Here is a 26,005-nt window from a genome sequence, read left to right as displayed (position 1 = left end):
CCAAAATGGCCTCAAGACGTTCACCATTTATCGGCATTCCAGGATGCTTTGCAAATTTTGCGCCCTGCTTTCCCTTCTGCTCCTTTTTTCTTTTATGCTTATGTCTCCGGCTACTTTGCATTCCGGGCCTGTTCGTGTAAAACATTTGGTGGCCATTACCTGGGAAAAGTGCGCTATAAATTATCGCTACTTGGGCTTTTTTTTTTTTTTGTGTGTGGACATTTTCCAGGGCTCAAAAGGATCAGGTAGCGAATGTTCCCAAAGGGTCAAGGATACAAGATCAGTAACAATTAATCAAATTCAAGTCGACTTCGCAAAGTAATAGAATGAATGTTCAAATTGCAAATTTTTGAAAATTGTTTCTGTTTCATTTGGGTGGGTTGGTGTGTGTTTATATATATATACATATATATATATATACACACAATTTTTTCTAATTTCACATGTTGCTTCATGTTAAAAATGTACTGAGCTGTCACCAATGTCTTACAATTTCAAATAATGCCATCTAGTGGCAGAAAAATGACCTCAACACAAATCAATATCACCGCAGTACTCTTTCTTTCACTTTAACTCAATTTTATGAATCATGATGAAATTACTGTATCAATGACTAAAACATGCAGCCATATTTCTATTAGTTTAAAAATAAATTTCCCACTTTTATGTTAACAAGAGTACGACAACTTTTATTGTACATTTAGAACAGATGTAAAATTTGCGATTAACGGTGGTTAACTATTAAAGTCATGCAATTAATTATGATTAAAATGTTTAATTGCCTGACACCCATATATATATATATATATATATATATATATATATATATATATATATATATATATATATATAACGTCAAGTTCAGTTTCAATAATTTTTTTGTTTTTTGGACAACTGTCATCTTAAAAATAATTATAATATAATATAAATAATAATAATAATAAGTGCAGGCCCGACAGCATGTCTCATGAAGTTCAATGAAAAATTAATTAAATAAATAGTTCCCAGATGTCGATATGCATCAAACAAATAATCTGGCTGATATTTGGTCTGTCGCCGCAATTTGGACATTTAGGGATTTTGGCTTTGTCTAAAACTCAACAACCGTCCGGCTAATCAATAAGTCTTCCCGGTGCGTTTTGGATTCGAACAATGATGATAAAAAAAAATAATAAAAAAGCGTACAGATTGTTTCTCTTGGGATCTCGTTGGGGGATTTTGCGATGGCGTGTTGCCGATCGCTACGCTTGCGCCTCTTCCAGGGCCGTAAAGGAAACAAGCATGTTTCCAAGTTGCCAATGTCGGAGCGGGAGACAAACGAAGGGCGGAGTGTGAAGGAATAAAAATAAAGTCGTCCTTGATGACGAGCCAGTACGTGAAGAAGCCTGCTCGTCGCGCGGCATCTGTTGCTCCCTCCTCCTCCTCCTCCTCCTCCTCCTCCTCCTCCTCCTCCTGTGACAAGTGCTTAGCTCCTCGCGAACTTCTAAGGCCTCCATGTTATCTCCTCTCATAAAAGTCACATCGTTTAAAAAAAAAATATATATATATATATATATATATATAAAAAAATTGCTTGATGCGTGTGCGCCGGCGTGCGCGCCACACAGCCAGATGGCGAGAGTCGCCATGGCAACGCGCAGGGCAAGCCATCGGTGCTTAAAAGGCACGGGGCTGAGATGCATAACCGAAAATGAGATGATGAATTATTGGTGGTGAAGGCCAACAGTCGTGTTTCATTTTGCGTGTCAAAAGTTGACGATCCGGCTGCAAACTTGGGAAGGAGTGCGGGTTGGGCTGGAATATTTTTTAAGCTCAATTCTATTGATTGGTTGAATAATCGGATACAGTTTTGATTTGGCATTGAAGTGATTTCTCATAAGAATCACGATTCTCATTTAGTACGATTCAGAATCCATTTTAAATGTCCCAAAATCTATTTTATTTCAATTATTTTATACCGTCTTCCCTTTTGTTTGTGTGTGCCTTTATTGGGAGCGCTGTTAATGCTGTACTCGATTTGGCCACTTAGGGGCAGTGTGGTTCCACGCGGTCTGATACACTGTTAAGTTGAAGCCACATTAGAGAGTAGAAGTAAAAAGTTATTCCAATAAAAGTTTTTTTTTTTTTTTTTTTGCAGTGTGGAGCCGTTCTTTTGAGTGATAAGTGCCGCGAGTAGCGCGCTAATTAGCATTAGCGAGTCAGACTGGAATAGATCATTACGATTCCTTGAGCATCTATAGATTGAAGCAAAATCATTGTCAATCAAATCATTTTGAAGGGGGGGGGGGGGGGGGGGAATCGTTCTTAATCGAAAATCGATTCTGAATCGAATCGCACACCCAAAAATCGGAATCGAATCGTGAGACATTCAAAGATCCCCCCCCCTAATATTGATACATGGGATTTGTTGGAATTTTGACGTTTACACGTTATTATACACCCAAAATTAAAACCAAATAAAATAACCTTCACAGGCTTTTTTCGCATTTTATCTTTGTTTATCTTTCAAAGTTCAGTAAAAGTTCAATTTCCAGATATTTGGAGCTATTTCAAAACTGCACGCGAAGTTACGAGTCACGAGCAAATCGAACACAAAAAAGAAGAGATGTTTTATCGTGTTGGCGGGCATTCCCAGTTCTCCACTCTGCAGCCCAAAAGCTCCCGAAGATCCGAACAAAACTTTTGCAGAAATCGCGTGGGAATGCTGAAAGCTGAATGCTAAGTTGAATGCTTATGAAAGAAATTGAAAGATAAAGGAATAAAAATAACGGCTGAACTGGTGGGATTCGAACCATGTTCCATGTTGAGCTCCGCTCAATGTCAGTCCCATTGAAAATGAATGGGGAAAAGTTGATGTTTAACGTTAAATTGTGCAAGTACTGTGAGTAATGTGAAATCAGGCGATATGTACTTGTAGTGTAATATGACACAAGTAATATGAACTCATTCACTGCCATTGACGGCTATAGACGTCCAAAATTCATTTGAACTATTTCTATTAGTTTAACATTTTTTCCACTTTTGTTAAGATTTTTTTTTATTGTACATTTAGAACAGATATACAATTTGTGATTAATCGTGAGTTAACTATTGAAGTCATGCGATTAATGACGACGTCTGACGCGATTCATTTTTTTTTTATAAAAAATTAGCGGCGTCAGGTAATCACAAATTTTATATCTGTTCTAAACGTACAATACAAAAATTCTAGGTTTTCATACTCTTCATACAAAAGTGGAAAAAATGTTAAACTAATAGAAATAGTTCAAATGAATTTTGGACGTCTATAGCCGTCAATGGCAGTGAATGAGTTAAATTCAGTTAGTTACATTAGTTTTTAGAGCAGGCTTAATTTTTTTTTTTATTCGATTCGGTTCTACCCAAACAATGTCAGATTCTATATGGTTTTCGCCCCTAACTATTTGCTTTTTTTTTTTTTTTTTTTTTTTTAACCATTTCTTGATTTTCGTCTATTTCTCTACTTGCTCTTGTCGAATCGTGAAATCGTCCGCTGCTTCCGCTTCCCCCACGCGCCGGGCTGTCCGATTGCCGCAGCTCCCCCGGGCTGCGCTGTGGAGAAGCGGACCTGCATCCTAAAGCTTTTCGCCCTCCCAACCCACCCTCCCACCCTCTCGATCCTCTTCCTCATTGCAGTCTTCTCACGTCCCCCCACCCCCCCTTCCTCCTCCTCCTCCTCATCACCATCATCATCCTCCCTGCCTCCCTCATCCGCCTCCACAGGAGAGGAGAGAGAGAGAGTGAGAGAGGAGAGGGAGGCATGCAGGAGAGTGCGGCTGAACGTGAACGACATGTCGACAGTCAGCCTGTAAAAGTCTTCTGCCGGTCGTTCCCTGATTCTTTGGCCGAGGACTGAGTGAGTATTTCACGCTTTTTTTGTGAATGTTTTAATGTGTGAACGTGCGAGACAACGTTGGTGGGGTGGTGGTGGTGGTGGTGATGGGGGGGGGGGGGCAAAGGATTTCCATCGGTCGGCGTGTGTTAATGGGCTCTCCTAATGACTTGGCTGTTTAATTGGTCATGCCTTCGCATACTGTTCGTCGGCTAATTGATTTTTCTTTTAATGCTGGATGATAAGAGAGATAACACCCTTGTTCCTGCTCTTCTCCCCTCTCAATGCCATTGATCAGGGATGGTGCGGGGTGGGAGGAAAGGGGGGGGGGGGTCGAGGTTGGGTGTGCTTGTTGATGCCTGATAGTGCAGTCGCGCGTTTTGGAGTATGCAGAAGCCGACCGCCAGGCTACTCTGACGGACAAGAGAGGACGAGGGTGTGTGTGTGTGTGTTGGGTAGCGGGGCGGGGAGGGGGAGGGGGGGGAGAGGGGGGGGGGAATCGGTAGACACCGGAGTTATGTGACAGGAATAATATGCCGGAGGGATAAGCGAAGTGGCCGTCGTTTCCCGAGCTCGCCTGCGTCAGTCCTCGGGAGCGAGAGGGGACATTGAAAAGCGAGACCAAACAATGCAATTGGAGCGAGCGGGACGACTCGAAAAAACGGGCTCCACAGCGTCGCAATTTGTCCAAAAGTCCACGCGGCCAAGTTGGTTCACGGCAGGGATTCCCAAAAAGTGTGGCGAAGGGATGGAACACGGTGCATAAACGAGAAAAGTCATTTTTGGTTGAGGTAAAAAAGGAAAAAAATTACTTTGCAGTTAACTTATTGCGGATTCACTCCATCGCGCATTTTTATTTGGGTCCATAACTCGGGTCGTTCCTCGATATTTTGCGCGGTTGGATACGGTCCTATCATCAAATTCTTGATTTATCCTGCTTAAGTCCTCCAACAATAACGATCATATTGGTCGTTTTACCAACCAAATGTCACGTATTGTAGTTTGGCCACCTCCATCGGCCATGTTGAATAGCGCAAAAATTCAAAAGCTAGACTCGAACCCAACAGAACGCTAATGATTTTAGTGTCTTTTTTTTAACTCATTCACTGCCACTGACGGCTATAGACGTCAAAAATGAATTTGAAATATTCGTTTCACTTTCTTTCTCTTCACTTTTGTTAACAAGAGTATGAAAACCTAGAATTTGTTTTATTGTACATTTAGAACAGATATAAAATTTGTGATTAATCTAGAGTTAACTAGTGAAGTCAAATTCTAATCGCCCCTAATTAAAAAAAAAGAAGAAAAGATTATTAAAAAATTAGGGGCGTCAGACGATAACGTTTTTAAAATTGTAATTAATCGATTAATCACACATTTTATATCCGTTATAAGTGCAAAATAAAAAATTCTAGGTTTTCATACCCTTGTTAACAAAAGTGGAAAAAAAATGTGAAACGAATATAGTTCAAATTAATTTTTGACGTCTATAGCCGTCAATGGCAGTGAATTCGTGTATGTAAACAAAACGAAAGCAATCACTGGCCAAGTAGCTCAGTCAGATAAACATTCTTCTTCTGACCAGAGGGGTCGGGTTTGAGTCCAGATTTTGGATTTTTGCGCTATTCAACATGGCCGATAGAGGTCGCTAAACTAAAACACGTAACACTTGGTCGTAATTTGGCACCTTTTCAAAACGACCAATGTGGTCGTATTTATTGGAGGACTGTCTCGTTTAGAAGATTTTTTATTTTTATGACCGCTACTTTGCGGAAATTCAAGCTATCGCGGGCAGGCGGGCGTGAAACGCGTCACCCACGTGAAGTGAAGGAACACTGCACTCGCAAAACGGCTAAGACAAAACAGATCAACAGTTTTTAAATCCTTTTTTTGTTGTTTTTGCTACCAAAAAACAAACAAACGAGAAATGTATCAGAAAAAGTAATTTTCCTAAAATTTACATTTGGAAAAACTACCAACAAAAAAAAATTTCAAACATAAAAATACAACTTTGTGTTATGGGTCAATTTGTGCCAAAGTTGGGTCAAATTGGCCCCTTTTTGACCCAAAAAGTTTTTTTGTTTTTTTTTGGTGTGTAGCTTAAAATTTGGATTCCAGAGATTCCCAAACTAAGTCATGTGCGAGATGGAGGTTGAACCGTCGATTCGTTTTGGAGACTCAATTATCATCAATTAAAGCTTGATCTTGACTAATCAAGCGTTTTTGGCATCTCATCTTCCTGTATGTTAAAAAAAAAACCACACACACGCTTTTCATTGTTTAAAAAGTCAGATGAATTCGCTTATTTTTTTTTACAAAAAATATTCTTTTAAAAACAACCAGCCACAAATCAAATACAGGTACTTTGTAGCAGTCCACAGACTTTGGATCACAATACAGTTGTGCCGGAAAGTTGACATACTTGACAACTTATGAGCTCCACTCGAACCATTTTGATCTTTGTTTTCAAAAGTAAAAACAGATGTGTGCAAATTCGCAAATGTCTTATTTTGATTAAATACAGAAGACTTCATGAAGGACAACAGAAATCAGTGAACAATGACCATTTTCATAAATTTAAAAAATGGCTTCAAACGATTATTCAATTATTTACTAATACTTGACTCATCGTGCCATTTTCAGCAGTGAAAAGTTAATATTTTGTCCAGAATTAATCTGATAACTTCATTATTTTTCATGTACAATTAATACCTTTAAAAACAATTTTTTTTTCCCACTTGCTGTCTTACTGAAGATGACGTCACCCGTGCTGAGGTAACGACCAATCGTGGCTCACCTGTTTTCTGAGCCATGATTGGTCGTTCCGTTACCTACTTCCTCAGCACAGGTGATGTCATCTTCAGTCGATCGTTATCACATTAATTGTAGACAAAAATATGAACTTTTTACTGCCGCAAATGGCTCAATGACTCAAGTATCCCTTTAAAGGAGTTGTTGATGAATTTGATAATCAATTAATCAATTAATTATGACAGCTTTAACCACAACTCCCAAAGATTGTTCGACATTCCCCCTGCTATGTTGTAAAACCGAAATACGTGGTAAACACATTTAAAATCACCCCCAAAGGCTCACATATTAAATTAATTGCGAGCATTTTTTTTTTTTTTTTTGCATAATTATAGCTAGTTTCGTAAAACATAAAATGTAGTTTCAGTTCGTTTTAGTCTGGCGCTTGACACGTTTGGTCTTGAAGTGGCAAGATCAAGACCAAAAACAGCCCGACTGTCTTCTTGTGCGTGCTCGGCCTAAATGCAGTTGGCCAACTAAACATAATACCTTAAATTGCCCGTAAACGACGTGCGCGCGCCGGAGATGGGGTGGCGCCCGCTCTGTCGGTAGGGGGTGCGTGGCTTCAAAAGATAACGCTGCATTTGTGTGTGCGTGTCAGGCTTCGAGAGCCCATCCAAAAGTCTGTGTGTGTGTGTGTGTGTGTGTGTGTGTGTGTGTGTGTGTGTGTGTTCATGCTTTTACAGGATTTGTGGTGCGAGCTATGCTGCATTACAGCGGTTTATTACGAAAGCACTCGCTCATCCACACGTGGCTCGCTACCTGTGTCGGAAAGCTTGGCATGCTATGAAAAACAGCTTTTTTGTGTGTTGACCTTTTTTTCCTCACATGCACACACACGCGTACTTGGCTGCGGTACGTGCATACAAGCAGCGCGAGAGTGAGCGTTAGGATGTAATCAATATCAGATTTCTGCGAGAGCTCTCATCCTCCCGAGTGGCTGGCAGCCTCCGCTGACTTGCGGCTCTTTATGCTAGGCGCGGACGGGCAAAGCGTGCGCCCGAGCCGTTCTTCCGTTCCGTTCGGCCCGCCGAGTGCAGCTTGAGCGGAACTCGAGTCATCTAAGAAAACATAAAAGTAAGAGGCGGCAAATCCAGGTCCAGAAAGTAAAAAGCCTGCCGCAGTTTGGCTTTAGCGAGCTAGCTCACATGGTGATCGTTTACCTGCTAGCTAGCTAGCTAGCGTCAGGGGCTAAAGCCAAACTAGATTTACAATTTACAGTTGATAGGCAGGGCTAGTTGAATGCTAACGGGCTAATGGTTAGCATTGTTAGCGGCGTATACCCTAACCCAGGGGTGTCGAAACTATGGCTCGGGAGCCTACCGTCCGCTTGTTAGCGGCCCATGGCAAAAATGGAAAGAAAGAAAGTTGGGTCATGTTGACCCAAGTAGCGATTTGGTCCAATTTTGCACTAAAATTGGGTTATTTTGACGCGGCAGTTTTGAGAAAAACCAACAAAAATAACTAAAACTGAAATAAATAAAAAATGGACAAAAATAAAATAGACAAAAATGCTTCTAAAAAAAAAAAAAAAAAAATTATGTTTATAAGACTAACGATAATCAAAGCAAAAATGTCCTTTGTTTTCATTTTTGTTAATATTCTACATAAGCTTTCAAGGTTTAATTTAAATGTATTAATTTTGGTATTGCCGTACATCCGTACAGAAGAAGGAAGGTCAAACAGTTCGATGAGAAATGTCGTTTAATTTATTACACAGTTCTGAGTTACCTTTTTTCTTTTTAACTTGCTCTGACAAATACGCCGCATATAAAAAAAAAAAAAAAAAATTATACTAAAACTAATACAAGGCATTTTCTAAAAATAAATACAAATAACAAACTTGCTCTAAAACGAATTAAACCTAACTGAATTAAAAAACAAACAAACTATAAAGGCAAAATTGAAAACTATTATCACCCTGCCTGGCACCAGCTTCATCCAATCATCCTCTTCCTTTCATGCCCCCACCGCACCCCAATCCAACCCTTGTTTCCCTGGTCGTAATCATCTCTGTGATTGCTCTTCCTCTCCCGGGCGCTGATATTTCCACCGCTGCCTCCCCGTCCGACGGCCCCCGCCCGACGCGAGATTATTGCTGTATGATTACAGCCAGCGCGCCACCGGGATCATTATTGCATTTCGCGTGACATCGCTCGACGCCGTCTGCGAGCGTGGAGATGCTTTATCCAATTTAGATCTCATTAAGACTTGAGAGCAAAGATGCCCCCCCCCCCCCCCCCCCCGCAAAGACTCCAGCGTCTCCGCAGTGGCTTTGTGACCATGACTGAGCACCTTTTTCCCTGCTTTGCTTTCCACTTCAGTCGGCTATGCGGCTGCCACTCAACCACGTCAATCGTCGATTCTCAATCACGTTCAAATAAATATGTGTGTACTAGAAATTAGTGCAGGAGTGGGAGTGATTTTCAGCCCTGAGGTCATATTATGTAGGATTAAACGGAACTTTGTAACGATTGCAATTTTCAGATCTGATTGAATGGGCATGACGTGGGGTCCCTCAGGGGTCAATCCTTGAGCCCTTGTTGTTCAGTCTGTATATGTATTCTGAAATGCTTCACAACGGGTCACTGGTGGGAAGACGTGTAAACACAGATATAGGCAGCTTTACTTTCGGTTTAACTAAAATTGTTTTACTTTTCAATAATAGCTTTGCTGAATCCACTTTTTTGTGACGTTTTTGTTTGGATCTATGCCGTCAAAAGTTTTTGAACGTTGGATGAGGAACCGCCAGGGTAGACGACGGGACCCCTTTCCCCTTCCCCTCCTTCTCTCCTCGCTTTCTGTTCCCTGATTGCCATTCGTGCTATTAAATGGAGCAGTTCATTAGATGGAAGCATTATGAATCCCATTTGCATTCGCCCATATTCATATTGCATACATTAAAAACAACACACGCGTGACATTTCGGCTTCGGCAGGCATTTGAGCACGCCGATGAATATATTCATGAGTCATCCTCGAAACCCCCCCCTTGAAAAAAGACAAAAAGCACATTATAAAATATGATTTGCAGGTGAACGGGCGCACGTGTTTGCCTTTTGTTGCTTTGCGATTTAAACAATAGGCCAACGGGATGCCAAACAACAAGTGCCGAAAGAGGAGTTTGTCAAGGGCAAGGCGGTATTCGGCTGGCCAAGTGAATCTGCGTATTTGAAACAGCCACGCAACCTACCCTACCTTATGCTAACATTGAATGGGAGGAGTTACATGGGCGAACAAATTAGCATCCATGTCGCCGTGTTGTTAACCTTTATGACGGCATTATCTGAAAGTGTGACAAAAACTGTCGAATAATTTTTGATTTGAATCATTATTGTATGTTTTTTATGGGGTGTCAAAATGAGTGCGTTAATTTTGAGTTAATTTAAAGCTCTTTTAATGCCTTTTTTTTTTTTTTTTGCGCAATTAGTGACCGCTGCTTACTTGGAAAACCTCTACTGGGGGAATTCCAGTCGCAACGCAGAAGACACGTCCACATGCAAATTTTGCGATAACAAATTTAATTAATAATAATGCATACATTTGTGGAAACTGGGGTCAAGTTGTATTTGATCATTAAAAATTGTTGAAGATTAGATCGCTCTTAATATGAAAAGAAAAATGCACCGTCTTACAAATGCAGTTATGCCATCTAGTGGCAGGAAAATGACCAACACAAATCAATATCACACTCGTTTTTTACCGTACAGTACATCTTTTTAATTTTAAAAACTCAATTTTATTAAGGATTATGAAATTACTGTATCAATGACTTAACGATCAGCAGCCATATTTCTATTAGTTTAACATTTTTCCACTTTTATGCTAACAAGAGTATGAAAACTTTTTTACTGTACATTTAGAATAGATATCAAATTTGTGATTAATCCCGAGTTAACTATTGAAGTCATGCGATTAATTACGATTAAAAATTGTAATCGCCTGACACCCCTATCATAAATATTACAGCGTGCTATTTTTTCCATAAATAAATATTTCATCTTCATTTCAGTGAGCACATACTGGAATACAAAGTCTCAGCTTGTGAACGTCACAGAAAACAGGTGAGCCGTGATTGGTCGTTACCTGAGCCCAGAGCAACTGTGATGTCATGAGATCTGATTCACTGTTCTGCCCTAATCTCAAAAAACGGACTAGCTTTGATTCATTTCAATGTGCAGTTGCCCTTTGGCCCACCTGGCTCTGTTTTGACGACGCTCGCGCGCGCTGACAAAAGTCGCGCAGATGTCCCGCCATACGTCCGATTAGCCTTCTGCGGCTTCGTTATTGCAGTCGCTCCTGTTCCCCCCCGCCTCCCCCCAAGCCCCGGGGCGTCTCGCTCTTTTGTGATCTAACTCGCATTGTGCGCTTGGCTATGCTTGTGACGCATCATCAATCTGATTCATGCCGAGCTGCCTCGCTCTGCTGTTTGCCCTCTTTTAACTCTGTTTGTGTCCTTGTCGCGTTGGATGCGACGTACGGACGTCAGTGAGGGGCCGACGCCGGGCCACCGCCCCGGGCTGCTGAGCTGAGCTGGGCCGGCGGGAGAAGCAGCGCGCCGAGGATGCAGTGGGTCACCCTGGCCGTGGCCCTGGGGTGCGCGGCGGCGGCGGGTCTGGCCCGGGCGTCGCACGGCGAAGCCACCCCCACCCCCACCTCCACGCACACCCCCCTGGTGGACAACTCCGAGGAGGAAGTGGACGAGCCCTGCTTCGAGCCGTGCACGTGCGAGGTCAAAGAAGGCGTGCTGCACGTGCACTGCGATGGGCGGGGCTTCACCAACGGCAGCCAGGTAAGCCTGCACGCCATTGTTTTGTTATTTACAGTGGACCTTGTCAAAAATCTTCTTATAATTGAAACCCATTGAAATGCATTGTTAGAAAATAAAAATCTTTCACCTCCAATAATTCTTCAAAAAAACGTTTAAACATTCAATATGTGTTTTCTATGAGGAATGAGTTAATGGGGGGAAAACAACAAATATTAAAAAATAGTGAAAATAAAATCCACAAATATGCCGGGGTCAACTGGAAATTTCCTTTTTTTAATTTTTTGTCTACTGTATATTTCCACACATTAATCCGACATTAACAAAAACTCACAACAAACTTTGCACACATCGGGCCTCCTGACAAAAAATTTACTGTTTTAATTTTTATAATATTTTTTAAATGTTTATATTTTTTGTCTCATATTTTGTATTATTTTCCAATATTTTTTCTTCTTCATATTTTTAAGGCTGCAACTAATGATGATTTTAATATTAAATTAACATGTCAATTATTTTGGCGATTAATCAATAAAATAAAAACATGTTTTAATTTGGACAATTTAAGTCAAACAATGCATCTATTATCAAAAAACATTGATTAACTCATTCACTGCCATTGATGGCTATAAAGGTAAAAAAACAAAACGATTTCTATTAGTTTAAAAATGTTTTCCACTTTTGTTAACAAGAGTATGAAAACCTCGAATTTTTTTTTTAGAACAGATATAAAATTTTTGATGAGTGTGAATGAGTTAATTTGATCATCAATTAGTTGTCGATTAGTCGTTGCATCGCTAAATATTTGTAATTTTTTTAATCTGTTTGGTCTACCTAAAAAAAAAAACTAATAATGCGATGACTCACCAAAATGCAAAATGTCTCGTTCAGGTGTCCCAGTCGTGGGTCCGCCCTTTCAAACTCAACCTCCAGAGGAACTCGCTGCGGCGTCTCTACAGCAACGGATTCCAGCACCTTGGCAACGCCGTGTCCATGAACCTGGGCAACAACGCTCTGCAGGACATCCGGGTGGGCGCTTTCCACGGCCTGGCCAAGCTGCGACGCCTCTACCTTCATGAGAACAAGCTGGAGGTCTTCAGGAACGACACCTTTGCCGGTTTGGAGGCTTTGGAGTACCTCCAGGTAAGCTGCTGAAAGAGTCGCCGGCGAGCAGGTTTGAAGTTTTTTTCCCCCCTCCTGATTCTCGCTTCGCCAAATGGAGACAGCGCAGCTTTTCCTGCCTAACTTTTTTTTTTCTCTCTCTTTGATGTGCTTAACACGTCGTCGCCCGCCTCCGGCCAGGCCGTCTCATTCCACCTTCCGCATCGTAATTCTATAAATAATCAATACTATCCGAAAACGGTGTTTACCTACGGTGAGATGAAACCTCCTTTCCCGCAAACCGCAGAAGCCTTCGATCGCCCATTGAAATCTAAGAGGAGAAGAAAAAATCTTAACATCCAGCAACACTTGAGTCGTTTTTTGCCAAGAGATATTTTGTTGCATTTCATGGACCAAATATGGGAATTATGTTGTAAAACGTTGGTCAGTGCTTCCGACAGTTTTTTTAGGGCAGCAGAGAAATCCTGACCGCTCACTGCCCCCCCCCCCCCCCCTGCAGGCGGACTACAACGTGATTAAACGCGTCGACAGCGGCGCTCTGAGGTTCCTCTACAGGCTGCGGGTTCTCATCCTCAACGACAACCTGATCCCCGTCTTGCCCGCGCATCTCTTCAGGTGACTGATTTCGCAATGTGACAAGTCCTTCCGTGCAGTTGGGCCAGTTTTTTGTTTTTCCTCTTCCCGTCAAAGTCAGCCTCGAAAAGATGCCGGTCCCTTAAAAAGATGATCCTGAACGGATTATCCTATGGTGTGGGACGTGTTAAGTAGTGATTTCTTTATTTATTTATTTTTAAGGATGATCCTGAATGATTATCCTGTGTTGTGGGCGGTTTTAAGAGCGTCTCTTAAAAGATGATCCTGAGCCTTTTTTTTTTTTTTTTTTTTTTAGATGATCCTGAGTGATTGTCTTGTGGTGTGGGGGGGGGGGGGGGGGAATAACTAACACTGTGGAAAAGGTGCTAAATTTGTATCTTAAAGGAGTACACTTGTACCCGTTAAACATTGGGTTCGACACACAATTGTACCGTTTTTAGCGTACACGTTCCATTACTTGGGTGTAAAGTACATGTTTGCCAACTTTGTCAGGGATGGGCAACATTCTTAAAATACTTCCCGACAACAATCAGTTTTATGTTGTACACAATAAACACAAGAACCGTTGACAGTTCGTTTAAAGTGTATTTAAGTTGCCCATCCCTGGTCTAGATGACTAGTAGTATTCTTGAAACTGCATTCCATACAACAGTGGGCCATTTTTAAAAAGCATTTACATTCATCCTTACATGTAAACACAGAAGTACAGACATGGTCCTGTTGTTATTTTGGGCAATTTATGTGCTATTTTGAACCATAAAAACAGGCTGATCTATCAGAAGTGGGCACTTCCGTTGTTATATTGTCCCGTCATTGATGGATGGCCACCTTTTGGCGAGTGCTTTATGATGCGAAGCCTGGAATAAATACACGGACTGAGCACCGACCGGAACAGGTTTACGTCCATCGATCCGGGTCAGTACAGATGGTCCTGTTCAGTTCGGGTATTTTCTTTTTCTCGAGGCTTCACTTATAGAAAATGCATTTGCCAAAAAATTACGGCCGACGTAACGGCGGAAGTGCCCACCATTGGAGTATATGCAAAAAGTTGGACCTTGGAGAACAAAAATGGATCCCAACAGTTTCCTGTTTTTTCTGCCAGTTTGTGACCGTGACTCAGAATCATCTTTCCTTGCATCCGACAATCAGACGTTTTCTGATTTTCATTATAAGGCCCGTTGCCGGTATGCGTGTCCCCTGCTTTATTGTCGACTAAAAGATGCATTCGTCATCAGACTTCTCAGCAGCCGGCGTTGCCGTTCATTAACTCCGCCCATCCTCCCCCCCCCCTCCTCCTCCTCCCTCCTCCTCCTCCTGCTCTAGATCTGTGTCGCTGACTCATCTGGACCTGCGGGGAAACCGTCTAAAGAGTCTGGCATACGCCGGAACCCTGGAATACGTGGGTCGCTCCCTCATGGAGATCCAGCTGGAGGAGAATCCCTGGAACTGCGGCTGCGAGGCGGTGCAGCTGCGGCGGTGGCTGGGTCAGATCCCCTACACGGCGGTGGTGGGGGACGTCACCTGCGAGCATCCCTTCCACCTCCACGGCAAGGATTTGAGGGAGATCCCCCGCAAGGAGCTTTGCGCGGAGCTCCCGGATAAGGACTTGCAAGCGGAAGGCGGCAGAACCCCCGGGGGCACGCAGACTCAACACTTGCCCCCTAATTCCAAGCCCAACCCCCACCCGGGGCGGGTGAGACCGACCAAACCCTCCTCCATGGTGCATGGCTCCCGTCAGAACACTCACACCTCCTCTACGTCCTCGTCCTCGTCCTCGGCCGAGCGCAGGGACCGCGAGAAGGCCCCGAGGCCGACCAAGAGGCCCCGCCCCTCCAGGACGCCGCCCACGTCGCGGAGCCCCAACCAGAACGCCCCCGTGGCCGGCTACCAGACCCGGCCGCCCATTCCCATCATCTGCCCGCTGGGTTGCACCTGCAACCTGCACATCACCGACCTGGGCCTGACCGTCAACTGCAAGGAGAACGGCTTCCTCAACGTGTCGCAGTTGGCGCCGCGACCGCTCAACGGCCGCAAGCTGTACCTGGGCGGGAACCTGATCCAGAGGATCTACCGCAGCGACTTCTGGAACTTCTCCAGCCTGGACCTGCTGCACCTGGGCAGCAACCGCATATCCTACCTGCAGGAGGGCGCCTTCTCCAGCCTGAGCAGCCTGAGGAGCCTGTACCTGAACGGGAACAACCTGGAGAGGCTCAGCCCCGACATGTTCCTGGGGCTGCAGAATCTCAGGTACGACTAAATTATGACTGCATATTCGGCTCGTTTGTTTACAAGTACGGGGGGGGAAATTAATTTGACTGTGCCGAGGGGTTGCGCGGCGATTAGCATTTGACTGAAGCTTGATTGAAAGGGAAGGCGGCCATTCTCTCTTGCGGGCTATCAATAAGTCAGTCACACTGCCTGGTGGCAGGATTTCAAGCCGAGGTGCGAGGCTGCTGTGAGTGACAACTCAGAAACGAACCAATGTTTGCTTTGTATGTGCATGCAGGCGCCTTGATAAGGTGTTGAGATGTGCTCCTGATGAAAACAGGTTTTTTTTGGGGGGGGGGGGGGGGGGGGGATAAATCACACTTTTTGCTCGATTGTCATTCCGAGAGGTTCAGGTGACGCAGCACAGTGGTTAACACGTCTGTTTTTCACAGTTCTGGTTCTCAATCTCATCTCTGCATGTTTGAAATATGCAGGGCCACATTTCAATGAGCCACATTGTGGTCGCCCCTGTCGGACATTTTTACTGTCTGTCAGGTATGCGGCGGCCCCCCCCGAGGCTATCGGTGCCGCCGTTCATGTTGGATCAAATATACGCCCTGCGATTGGCCAGCGACCAGTCCGGGAGTGCAACTTACCTCTTGCCGAAAAGTCAACTGCGGCAGGCAGGGGCCCCTACTCACCGGCCCCTGTGATGAGGGCATATAGAGAACGGATTGATGGATGTTCAGGTGACGCTTTTGGCAAACATCTACAGTCCACTAATTAGATTGATTTTGTTATCCATCTTTAATATTTAAAGAGGAAAGACTGGACCTTGGAAAACAAAAAAAACACTAGTCCCAGACTCTGGGGGTGAGCAAGTGCTAATTAACTTTAAAGCAGGCCTCATTTCAGCAGCAGAATTCTATTAAAACTAGCTGGCGCGCAAAGGAAAAGGATTTACTCGGGACTTGCGTTAAGTTCACTCTTAGTACTATTATCGATTTGGAAAGGCCTTGAAGGTTGATCGTGTCCCACGTCACAGTTGGGCCTCGTGCGGCCCGCTCCGGTCTTTGATCCCAACCGCCAAACATTATCAACACTCATTGTCATATTTGCTGCATTCATTTTGTCATTTCATTCCTAAAACGTACATTTCATATTATTGTTAGCCTTCTGTGGCAGAAAATGAACACTGTAAAAAATAACAAATATCTATCTATCATTTCTTACCTTTCTGGCTCTTGTGTCCCTAATCGAACGTGACAGTACAGCCAGCTTGTCACATTCGTACGTCACACACGCACAAAAAACGGACACACACACACACATTGTGTTTTGACAGCGATCAGCTGTACGAATGGGCGAAAAGTGCGTATTAAAACAAATTCCTGTATGGCTAATTTACATAAATATTCATTTATGTCATTATAATGTTGAGAGGCGAAGAGCGGCAATTTACCCACTGCTGCGCTTACTAAACGATCCACTTGCAAACTTCATCATTTTGTCCCTTTTTTTTTTTTTAAACATGTAATGAGTTTAATCAGGAATCACAATGGCCGCATGCATTTCACACACACACACACACACACAATTGCACACAATCATGCAGAAAGACAAACATACACACACACTGATTCTATTGCGGGGTCACAAACCTTTTTGAACCCGAGAGCTACTACCAGTTTGATACGCACTTCTGAAATAACAAATTTGCTCAATTTATCAACGCCACTATGTTTCTAAAAATAATGAATAATAAAGTTCATGTTAATGATTTATCCCAATAAATAGGAAACCGATGCACATCCAAATGAACCTTTTTCTCCGCACCAATGTTCACCTTCATCTCCTCCTCCTCTGCTGCAGGTACCTTTACTTCGAGTACAACGAGATCCGACAGATGGACCGGGGCACCTTGGACTCCATGCCGGCGCTCCAGCTCTTGTTCCTGAACGCCAACCTGCTAAGAAGTCTTCCTCTGGGCGTGTTTTCTGGAGTGAACCTCGCCCGCCTCAACCTGAGGAACAACCACCTCCTGCAGCTCCCCACGGAGGGCGTGCTGGAGCACCTCACGGGCTTGGTGCAGGTTGGTCGATGTGAATGCATTTGATGGATGATTTCAGTGCAGTTGCTCGCCTGCCATGAGGCATTTTCCTGGGGGGGGGGGGAAAAAAAGAAGAAGAAAAAAAAAAGGTCTCAAATATTCAAAGAGTGCGGATATGGCAAGGCATCAGGAAAAAGAGAGTATTTCGATATATATGGGACGAGTTGGACTGTTTTCATGAAAAAAAAGAACAAAATTAACAAAATGCCGTAAGACGTCCAACTAAACTTGTAAAAGTCTCATGAGAAAATTGCAGTAGTATCTTGAAGAAAATGTATGGAAAAATATGCCCCAATTCTTCAATAATTAGATTTTCACAAAATCTCAAACTAAATCACATGAGACTTCAGGAATCTTTTGGGATTTGAGTAGTGCAAAATTCAATTAGGAAAGGAAAATTGAAAACGTGCCCCAAATTTTTATTTCACAATCACGCTATGCACACGTTTGCAAACAATGTGATATTTCCACACAAAAAAAAAAAAATGCAAGTTTTCGACCAATCTCGCAAGACTTCCACCAAAACTCCATCTTCTCCATCCCGAGACACCTCCCGAGACTTGATCTCAGTCTTGTAAATTCAATTCGACAATCCCCCAATCTTTTCGCAAATCTTGCCAAAGTCCCACAAATCATTCACGACTTCCACTAATCTTGCGAGACTTACGCTCTGTGAAACTTGAGACATCTTTTGAGACAAGCTCAGTTGTTTGTGGATTACCCGAGACTTCCCGGAAATCGTGAGATTTCTACCAAATCACGAGACTATTTCTATTAGTTTCACATTTTTTTCCACTTTTGTTAACAAGAGTATGAAAACCTAGATTTTTTTTTTTGTACATTTAGAACAGATATAAAATGTGATTAGTCATGAGTTAACTATTGAAGTCATGTGATTAATTATAATTAAAAAATGTAATCGTCTGACACCTCAATTTTTTAAAATTTTCTTTTTTATTTAATTACTTAATTATTTAAACTCAAGATTAATCACAAATTTGAGATCTGTTCTAAATGTACAATAGAAAAAATTCTAGGTTTTCATACTCTTGTTAACAAAAGAGGAAAAAAATGTGAAACTAATAGAAATTGTTCAAATGAATTTTTGACGTCTATAGCCGTCAATGGCAGTAAATGAGTTAATATCACGATACGTCCAATGCATTCTGTAAATTTCATAATAAACAAAAACGATTGGTACAAAGAAAGACTTCTGCTAAAACATGAGCTATAATATTTAACTTCCAGTTTTGCTTTTCTGGATACTTTTTTCCCCCTAAAAGTCAACAAAAGACCGAATTAATGATCCCAAATGAAGCATTCCCGCATACGTTATTGTGATTTTTATTCTCCACACTTTTTTTGAACTACAATTAAAAAAAAACGTCCACATCATTTCTTTCAATTGACTTCATAAGCACGCGCATTCAAATCTTAGCGTTCAGCTTTCCGGCATTCGCACGCGTCCCGTTTTGAAAATCAACCCATCCTAACTGACTACGCACCAGCCTGTGGTCAAGCATGTTGTGTAAACCAGAGTGGAATCTGGCAAGCGGCTTTCAGCAAACCATTATCTTGAGTGACAGCGGGGAGAGAACTGCATTGGCTCACCGTCGCTTGTGTTTACGACACACGCGCGCACGCAAATGCGCTCAAGTATATTTACTTTCCACGTCAGGCGACCAGATTAAAAGAAACTAACGCGCCGCTTGCCAAAACGTGTCATATTTTCACAGCTTGACGAAAAGCACAAAACAAGCCCGAGCGACTGCGTTTTCAGCGAGTTCCGATATTTCCGCCCCTTCAAGGCTCTGATGTCCTGGCACCGATTACGTTGATGATTATTTGAAAACAAAAGAGTGAGGAATGACAAGGTCTCAGGAACCGGATTTAAGAAGCGAAACTGACGCAAGATGACTGGTTTGTTTTAGTTTGGTTTTTTTGATGTTTTTTTTTTTTTTTGTCGTTACGTGTCTCACATTTGAAAAATCGGTTAAGACAATAAAAATTGATACGTGGGTAACAAATAGTGCTGTCGCCTGGGCTGCTCGATTATGGGGAAAAATAATCATTGTGATTATTTTTGGCAATAATTGCAATCACGATTAATCAAATGATGACTTATTGTTTGGTACAAAACAAGAAAATGTTTAAGCATTTAAAAATATTTAGACCAATACAATTTTGGGGGAAACACTATAATTATGTAAGCTCCTCTTGGACCAAACCGGATTTATAATAATAGATATTTATTTAATTATGTTGGCAAGAACGAAGTTGGAGTGCAGCAGGACGATTTTTTTTTGTACAAAACAAGAAAATGTTTAAACATAAAAAAAAAAATAATAATAATATTAAGACAAATAAAATTCTTTGAAACACTATAATTATGCAAGTTCCTTTTGTATGAAACCAAATTTATTAAATTAGTAAAAAAAAAAAAAGAAGGTGTAAATGTATGAATTTAGACAACTCAAAAATTAGTATTAATAATAAAAAAAACGATTATGCCGATTTTGTAATTGTGGAGTGTAACAATTGAAATTGTAACTGAACTTCGAATAATAGCAGAGCTCGAGCTGTCACCATTGAATATTTTTAGAATCGATTAATCTATCGATTATTCAATTGATTCATCGACTAATCGGATTCATTTTTATTTTGCATTAAAGTGTATTACAAAAGCATTTCCCCCCTGATTACTGTTTATTATTAAAAAGTGTGATTGATGTCGTACTATGTTATCGGTTTCGGTCGTTGTTTTCCAAAGTAAAAACAGATGTTTGTTATTTTGATTAAACTCAGAAGTCTTCTTTCACGAAGCACTACAGACATCAGTGAATAATTACTGTTGATATGCTGAAATCAGAGGATTTGGACAATTTTAAATGACAAAATGGCTCCAAACGATTACTCGATTATCAAAATAGTTGTCGATTAATCGATTAATTTTGACAGCTCTAGTTACAGCGTGGCACCAGAATCCAGAGCATGCGCTCCAAGACGGCCATGCTATGGACCTCAAGGCACTGACGTGTTGGGCGTCAGGACTGCAGGGTATCCCGGTGTTTGGCAGCCATTAAGTCTGCGGCAAGGCTCCATTTCTACACGATTGCGCTGCAGGTTGTGTTAAAGCCACCGAGGGAGGGAGCTGAGCTGAGGATGTGTCAGGGGAGGAAGAAGAGGGAATGCGCTAGCGGAGCATGGGACGCCAGGAGAGTAGCCGAGAACCCAGGAGACCGGGATTACCGCGCGGGAGGTTCTGGAGGACTGGGAATGCTCGGCAGAACACTAGAAGCGTGGCTTTGTTGTGGTCTCCGGAGGGTTGAAGAGCCGTTAGAAAGGGTGGCGGATGCTACAAGGCTCAGGGCTTTTGGATTTTGTCTCGGAAGTGAAACAAGGCGTAGAATAGAGCAATGAGGAAAAGATTAGGATTCGGGTGCTAATAAAACAAGATTGGGGAGATTTTACTTTTGGCTCAATATACTTCCTTGATCACAGTCCAAAATGTAAACAACACCCACTGAAAATTGCGGATTTGTTTTGGATCTTTTTTTTTTTTCTTTTTTTTTTAACAGAGCAGAACGAGAGTCTCCAGAACGAGAGTCTCCTGTGAAACATGTTGTGTGGACCGTTTTAATAATAAGTAATATTTCCTCCCCGATCTTGCACACATCCAACTCATCAGGCCTAGCTTGAGCGCACTCCCAGTGAAGAGCGGAATATCGGATGTCGAGACTAGATTATGCTTAATGATGATCCTATTGCGTGGTGTGTTGAGACTCATTTTTGCTCCTCGGTCTTGACAGATGGCTGAAGTGGGACAGATGCATACCGAATAATTGTTTTGAAAACAAACCGTAACTTTAGTTTGTGTGCAAAATAATGACATCCAGGACGAGGAAGTTGCATTGCTCAATTTGCGAAATTATCAATTTATATGTTCTGATTGTGGCCGGCCGATTCTTCTTTTTTTTTTTACTTTACAAAATCATCTCATGGGCCGGATTAAACCCCTTTGCGGGCCCGATCCGGCCCGCGGGCCGCATGTTTAACACCCATGTTTTAAATCTTAGCAAATCGGTGTCCCAGCACTGGTAAGCTATTGTGCAAATTCGCGCGGGGGCGTGGAACGTATCAGAGGGATTTGTTTGTATTTGATTTCAAAAACTAAAAGAAAACGAGGCACTCTCGGATGAGCCGAAACTAAACTAATAGTCCAAACAAACCCAAGTCAAAGTCACAAAACAAACAGCCACGCAAAGCGCACTAGGACACGGAGACGTGGCAATGAACAGCAACTGCAAACAGAAGCAAATGATCCAACAACACGTTTCGAAATGTTTAAGCAAATTTGGCGAAAATGCGCAAAACGGACGCTTTTCATCGGTTCTTCTTTTTGCGAATAATTGAGAGGGGACCTCCGCCGCTGTAGGTGGCGCTATACACCATAGAGATGTGCTCCACCAGAAGAAAAACAGGAAGTGACTGCTCGTATGAGTTTGCTTTTGTAGTTCTTTATAAATTGTAGTTCTTTATAATTTGTAGTTCTTTATAATTTGTAGTTCTTTATAAATTGTATTGTTTCTTTGCTGTTTTCCATCTAAAATAGCATTTAATAATCGCTTCTTTAATTCATTCCAAAAAGATTTCAGTTTTGTTTTTCCCCCCCCAAACATACCTTACGTTATCGTCCGACATTGCTTTGGGACTACAAACGTACGTGTGACGTAATATAGAGTCCATTAGCCCAAATTAGCATTTTCTTTTTTTTGGGGGGCGATACGCTTCAAAAAAAGCCACTCCCTCTAAGCGTGTAAACTTTTTAGCAAATTTTGAGCCCTTTATCAAATTTCTAGCATTCCCGTTTCGCTTTTGCATTTCTTGAAAATTCGACTAAAAATGGGCGGATGGAGACCCAACCCGTGAACTGAACACCGGGCCAGGTTGACGAGCACAGGTGGAGGCAAAAGACCTAACGAGCTGGACAAGCCACGAGGATGAGACATGCCTTGGAGCATTAGATGCGTGATCACGTCACAATGTACATCGGCGGTTCTCGACAGGTAATCACCGGCACGATTTTTCACGCCAGGTTGCCCTTCCGGGCGCATTCCACCCACGGATGAATGGCGGCATGGAACCCACTGCACCACCGATGCATGATTACATCCCAGGGAGCTTTATGTATTCCCCCCCCCCCCCCGTCTCGCTCAGTTGCCGCCGTTTTTTGCCGCATTTCTCCTTAATAGTCCTTTTTTCTATTTTCATTTGAAGCTCCCGCTTTCACTTGACATCAATTGCAATACACAGTTAACATTGTTTAATATAAAAAAAAAAACAAGCGAGATGTAAGAGGCACAGCTGCCGTCTTTCTCCATCATCTGCGCCGCCGCGGGACCGCGGCGCCACCGGGGGGAAGATTGCAAGTGACTGCATTTTGCATAAAGTGCTCTTAATAAATCAGCGGAAAGACAAAACCCTACTCGCCAGAGTGTCGCGCTTTTCGCATGTCTGACCTTGAAGTCACGTGACGAGACACAATGAAGCGATGAGGGCGGATGTGCTGGACCAGGGTGGATATTTTGCCCTCGAGCGCGTCGTTTAGCGGAGCTTTTCTTCCTTCTCCGAGGCGGGCTGGCAGGCGGTCGTGGGCGGGGCTTCGCGAGCGTTAATCGTTCACTCCGTCAGCGAAACCCGCTGCCTGCTAACGTTGTAATTCCGCTTATTGTTTATGATCAGCATTTGAGGTGCTAGCCAGCAGCTAGCTCACGTGCTAACAGGCTTGGGTCTAATAAGAAGAAATAAGTAAACCTGCAATTTGATGCGAGTTCATGCCAAATGCTAAAATTGCGTCACGAGGCACCGTTTTAGCCACGCCCACAAAATCATGAAACCTGAAATCTTCAGCACAGACTTTAAAGTACTTTACGAACACCGCCTTGTTTGCTTCAAGTTAAGCAATTTATCTTCTAATTAGGGCCGATGTAGATTTATTGTAAGTCAAGACAGATATTTGACAGACTAAATTATATTATATATTATAATAAAAATAACCGATTAATCGGCAGATTAATAAAAAAAAATTAAAAAATCAACCTTTTTTGCCATTTTTTTGGGAGGGCTATTGGAATGTCATTATCTTTTTTGTTGTTGTTGTAATATGTTAATGTATTAAGAAGAATATGGTTTACCAGTCGATTAAATCAGCCAATTGATTAATCGGCCGATTAATTAAAAAAATATATAACGAGTAAAGTAACTCTTTTTGGTATTTGTTTACCAACTTAACAGTAGAAAAATCTTTTTGCAAAATTTTTTTTAGGTGGGGGGGTTCGAATGTTATCTTTGTCTTGTTAATGTACAAAGAAAATGGCAAAAATTGGTTTAAAAGCGCTAATATCTGCCGATGAATGCAAAAAAATATAACGAATAAAATAACTTATTTGGGGGTATTTGTTAACTTTATAGTAGAAAGAGAAAAAGACGGCAAAAGTCGACCTTTTTGGCTTTTTTTTTTGGGCGGGGGGGAGTATTTGAATGTCATCTTTGTCTTTTGTTGTGATATGTTAATGTCTAAGAAAAAAAAACCCAAAATGGCAAAAAAAATCGGTTTAAAAGAGCTCATATCTACTATAATTGAATCGGCCAACTGATTAATCAGCCCTACTTCTAATAATGCCCCGCTGTTGTTAGCTCATATAATACATATCGCGCTAAAGCGTCTGTTGAGCTCCGTCTCCGTCGGTGGTTCACTTTCTGTGCTCCGCATGCATTCAAAATCAACCCATTGTCACAATCATAAGCGTGCCGAGCTTAAGACTCTTTGCCAGCGTCAAGAACAGGATTAGACCCTAACACCCACTCATAGACACCATGCAAAAACACCTCCCTGCGAGCACTCTCAAAAAGACATTAAGAAATACTTAAAAGTCACCATAACGACTTTTCTCTCGAAAGGGGAAAAATAAATAAAAAAATCAAGCGATTCAGCGTTTGAGTCGAGGCCAGAAATGATTACGGTTGGGGAAATAAGCACTCTGGGAGCGCTCCTTTCTGGTAATGGCCGCGTTCAAAACAAACACACCCTCCGCTGGAGTGACGGTTCTGCACAAAAAAGTATACACGGAGGCCTCCACGTGAAGTCACCAGATTTAAGACGCGCATGTGCGTACGGTATAATCACCTCATGAATATTCACGGAGATGCAGAGGCGGTAACGCGTGTCATTTTCTCACGCTGATATGTGGGTCACAATCCACCAGAGACTTTGGCGGGGAAGCAAACAAACACCAAAAGAAAAGCTTGTGAAAACCAGAGCGGGCTGCGTCTGTCACCTATGTAACCGGCTTCTTCTTTGTTTTGCCCACAATTTCATACAATTTCCAGTTGTTTGAACTCATTCACTGCCATTGACGGCTATAGACGTCCAAAATTCATTTGAACTATTTCTATTAGTTTAACATTTTTTCTACTTTTGTTAAGAGTATGAAAACCTTTTATTTTATTTTATTGTACATTTAGAACAGATATCAAATTTGTGATTAATTGTGAGTTAACTAGTGAAGTCATGCGATTAATTACGATAAAAAATCGTCGGTCGGTGCTGGATTTCACTTTCCTTTGTTTTCTTTGGTCCTTCCTCGGGTCTCCTGACGGCGGTGTTCGGTTTAGGTGAACGGTAGGGGATTTTTTCAAATAGGTTTTTGGTGACGAATACACACACACACTCGCACGCACACAAAAAAACAAAACAAAAAAAAAGAGCAATGATGATGACATTACCGAATGAACAATACTGAGCTATTTAAAAAATTTTAAAAAATTAAAATAAATTACAATAAAAAATTTTAATCGCCTGAAGCCCCGAATCTTTAAGTCGCATCAGGCGATCAAAATTTGCAATTGTGATTAATCGCATGACATTTCTGTATTTCAATTTTTTTTTATCTAGGTTTTCATACTCTTGTTAACAAAAGTTGAAAAAAATGTGAAACTAATAGAAATAGTTCAAATGAATTTTTGACGTTTATAACCGTCAGTGGCAGTGAATGAGTTAAAAAAAAAAACACGTTGATGGCATGCTGACCTATTCAAAATGGATCTCTTTTGGAATCCGAATCGAGCAAGGTGCATTACGGTCAACCATGTGAACTACTTTCCCCACTTCAATGTTCAAGATCATGAAACAAATGTAAATGTTGAACCATGATTACCCAAGTCAAGAAAATGCCGTTTTTAAATTTGACATATGACGGAAAAATCTACTCAACGCTAACTTACCCCGTAATTGCCCCCTAAACCTAATAACTCGTTGGGTCATCCTCAGCAGAAGCAAGTGGAACCAAGCGTTTTCTATAAAAGGGCAATGAGTCTTTTCTGTGGAGATATTTTGTCCCGTCCTTCCTCGCAGAATTGCTTTAATTCAGCAACGCTGGAGGATTTTCAAGCATGAATGGTCATTATAAGGTCATGCACAGCGTTTCAATGGGAATCAAGTCTGAACTTTGGCTCGGCCATTCTGCTGCTGGTGTGTTTTGGAT

The 26,005-nt window shown here is 42.0% G+C and overlaps 1 protein-coding gene and 1 long non-coding RNA gene across 2 annotated transcripts in view; one reads left to right on the top strand and one right to left on the bottom strand.

Moving 5' to 3' along the window:
- The window catches only part of LOC147162513 (SLIT and NTRK-like protein 3), a 37,300-nt gene that overhangs the window by 3,134 nt on the left and 8,161 nt on the right, over nt 1-26,005 (top strand). The window contains exons 3-8 of the mRNA XM_086093998.1: nt 3,742-3,874; nt 11,150-11,452; nt 12,320-12,571; nt 13,050-13,165; nt 14,468-15,391; nt 17,225-17,444. Of these exons, the coding sequence (XP_085950124.1) occupies nt 11,225-11,452; nt 12,320-12,571; nt 13,050-13,165; nt 14,468-15,391; nt 17,225-17,444 (1,740 nt within the window). The 5' untranslated portion in view covers nt 3,742-3,874; nt 11,150-11,224. The remainder of the gene's footprint in view (nt 1-3,741; nt 3,875-11,149; nt 11,453-12,319; nt 12,572-13,049; nt 13,166-14,467; nt 15,392-17,224; nt 17,445-26,005) is intronic.
- The window catches only part of LOC147162512 (uncharacterized), a 39,147-nt gene continuing 24,635 nt past the window's right edge, over nt 11,494-26,005 (bottom strand). Inside the window, exons 2-4 of the long non-coding RNA XR_015097004.1 lie at nt 17,199-17,512; nt 12,799-12,860; nt 11,494-12,579 (exon numbers count right to left, since the gene is read on the bottom strand). This is a non-coding gene — a long non-coding RNA (uncharacterized LOC147162512). The remainder of the gene's footprint in view (nt 12,580-12,798; nt 12,861-17,198; nt 17,513-26,005) is intronic.

This window comes from Leptonotus elevatus, chromosome 14 (assembly GCF_054856555.1).
Source record: "Leptonotus elevatus isolate MCC_2025b chromosome 14, RoL_Lele_1.0, whole genome shotgun sequence".
NCBI lineage: Eukaryota > Metazoa > Chordata > Actinopteri > Syngnathiformes > Syngnathidae > Leptonotus > Leptonotus elevatus.
Note: the sequence above shows the minus strand (reverse complement) of the source record. Positions and strands in the feature narration are given on the sequence as shown.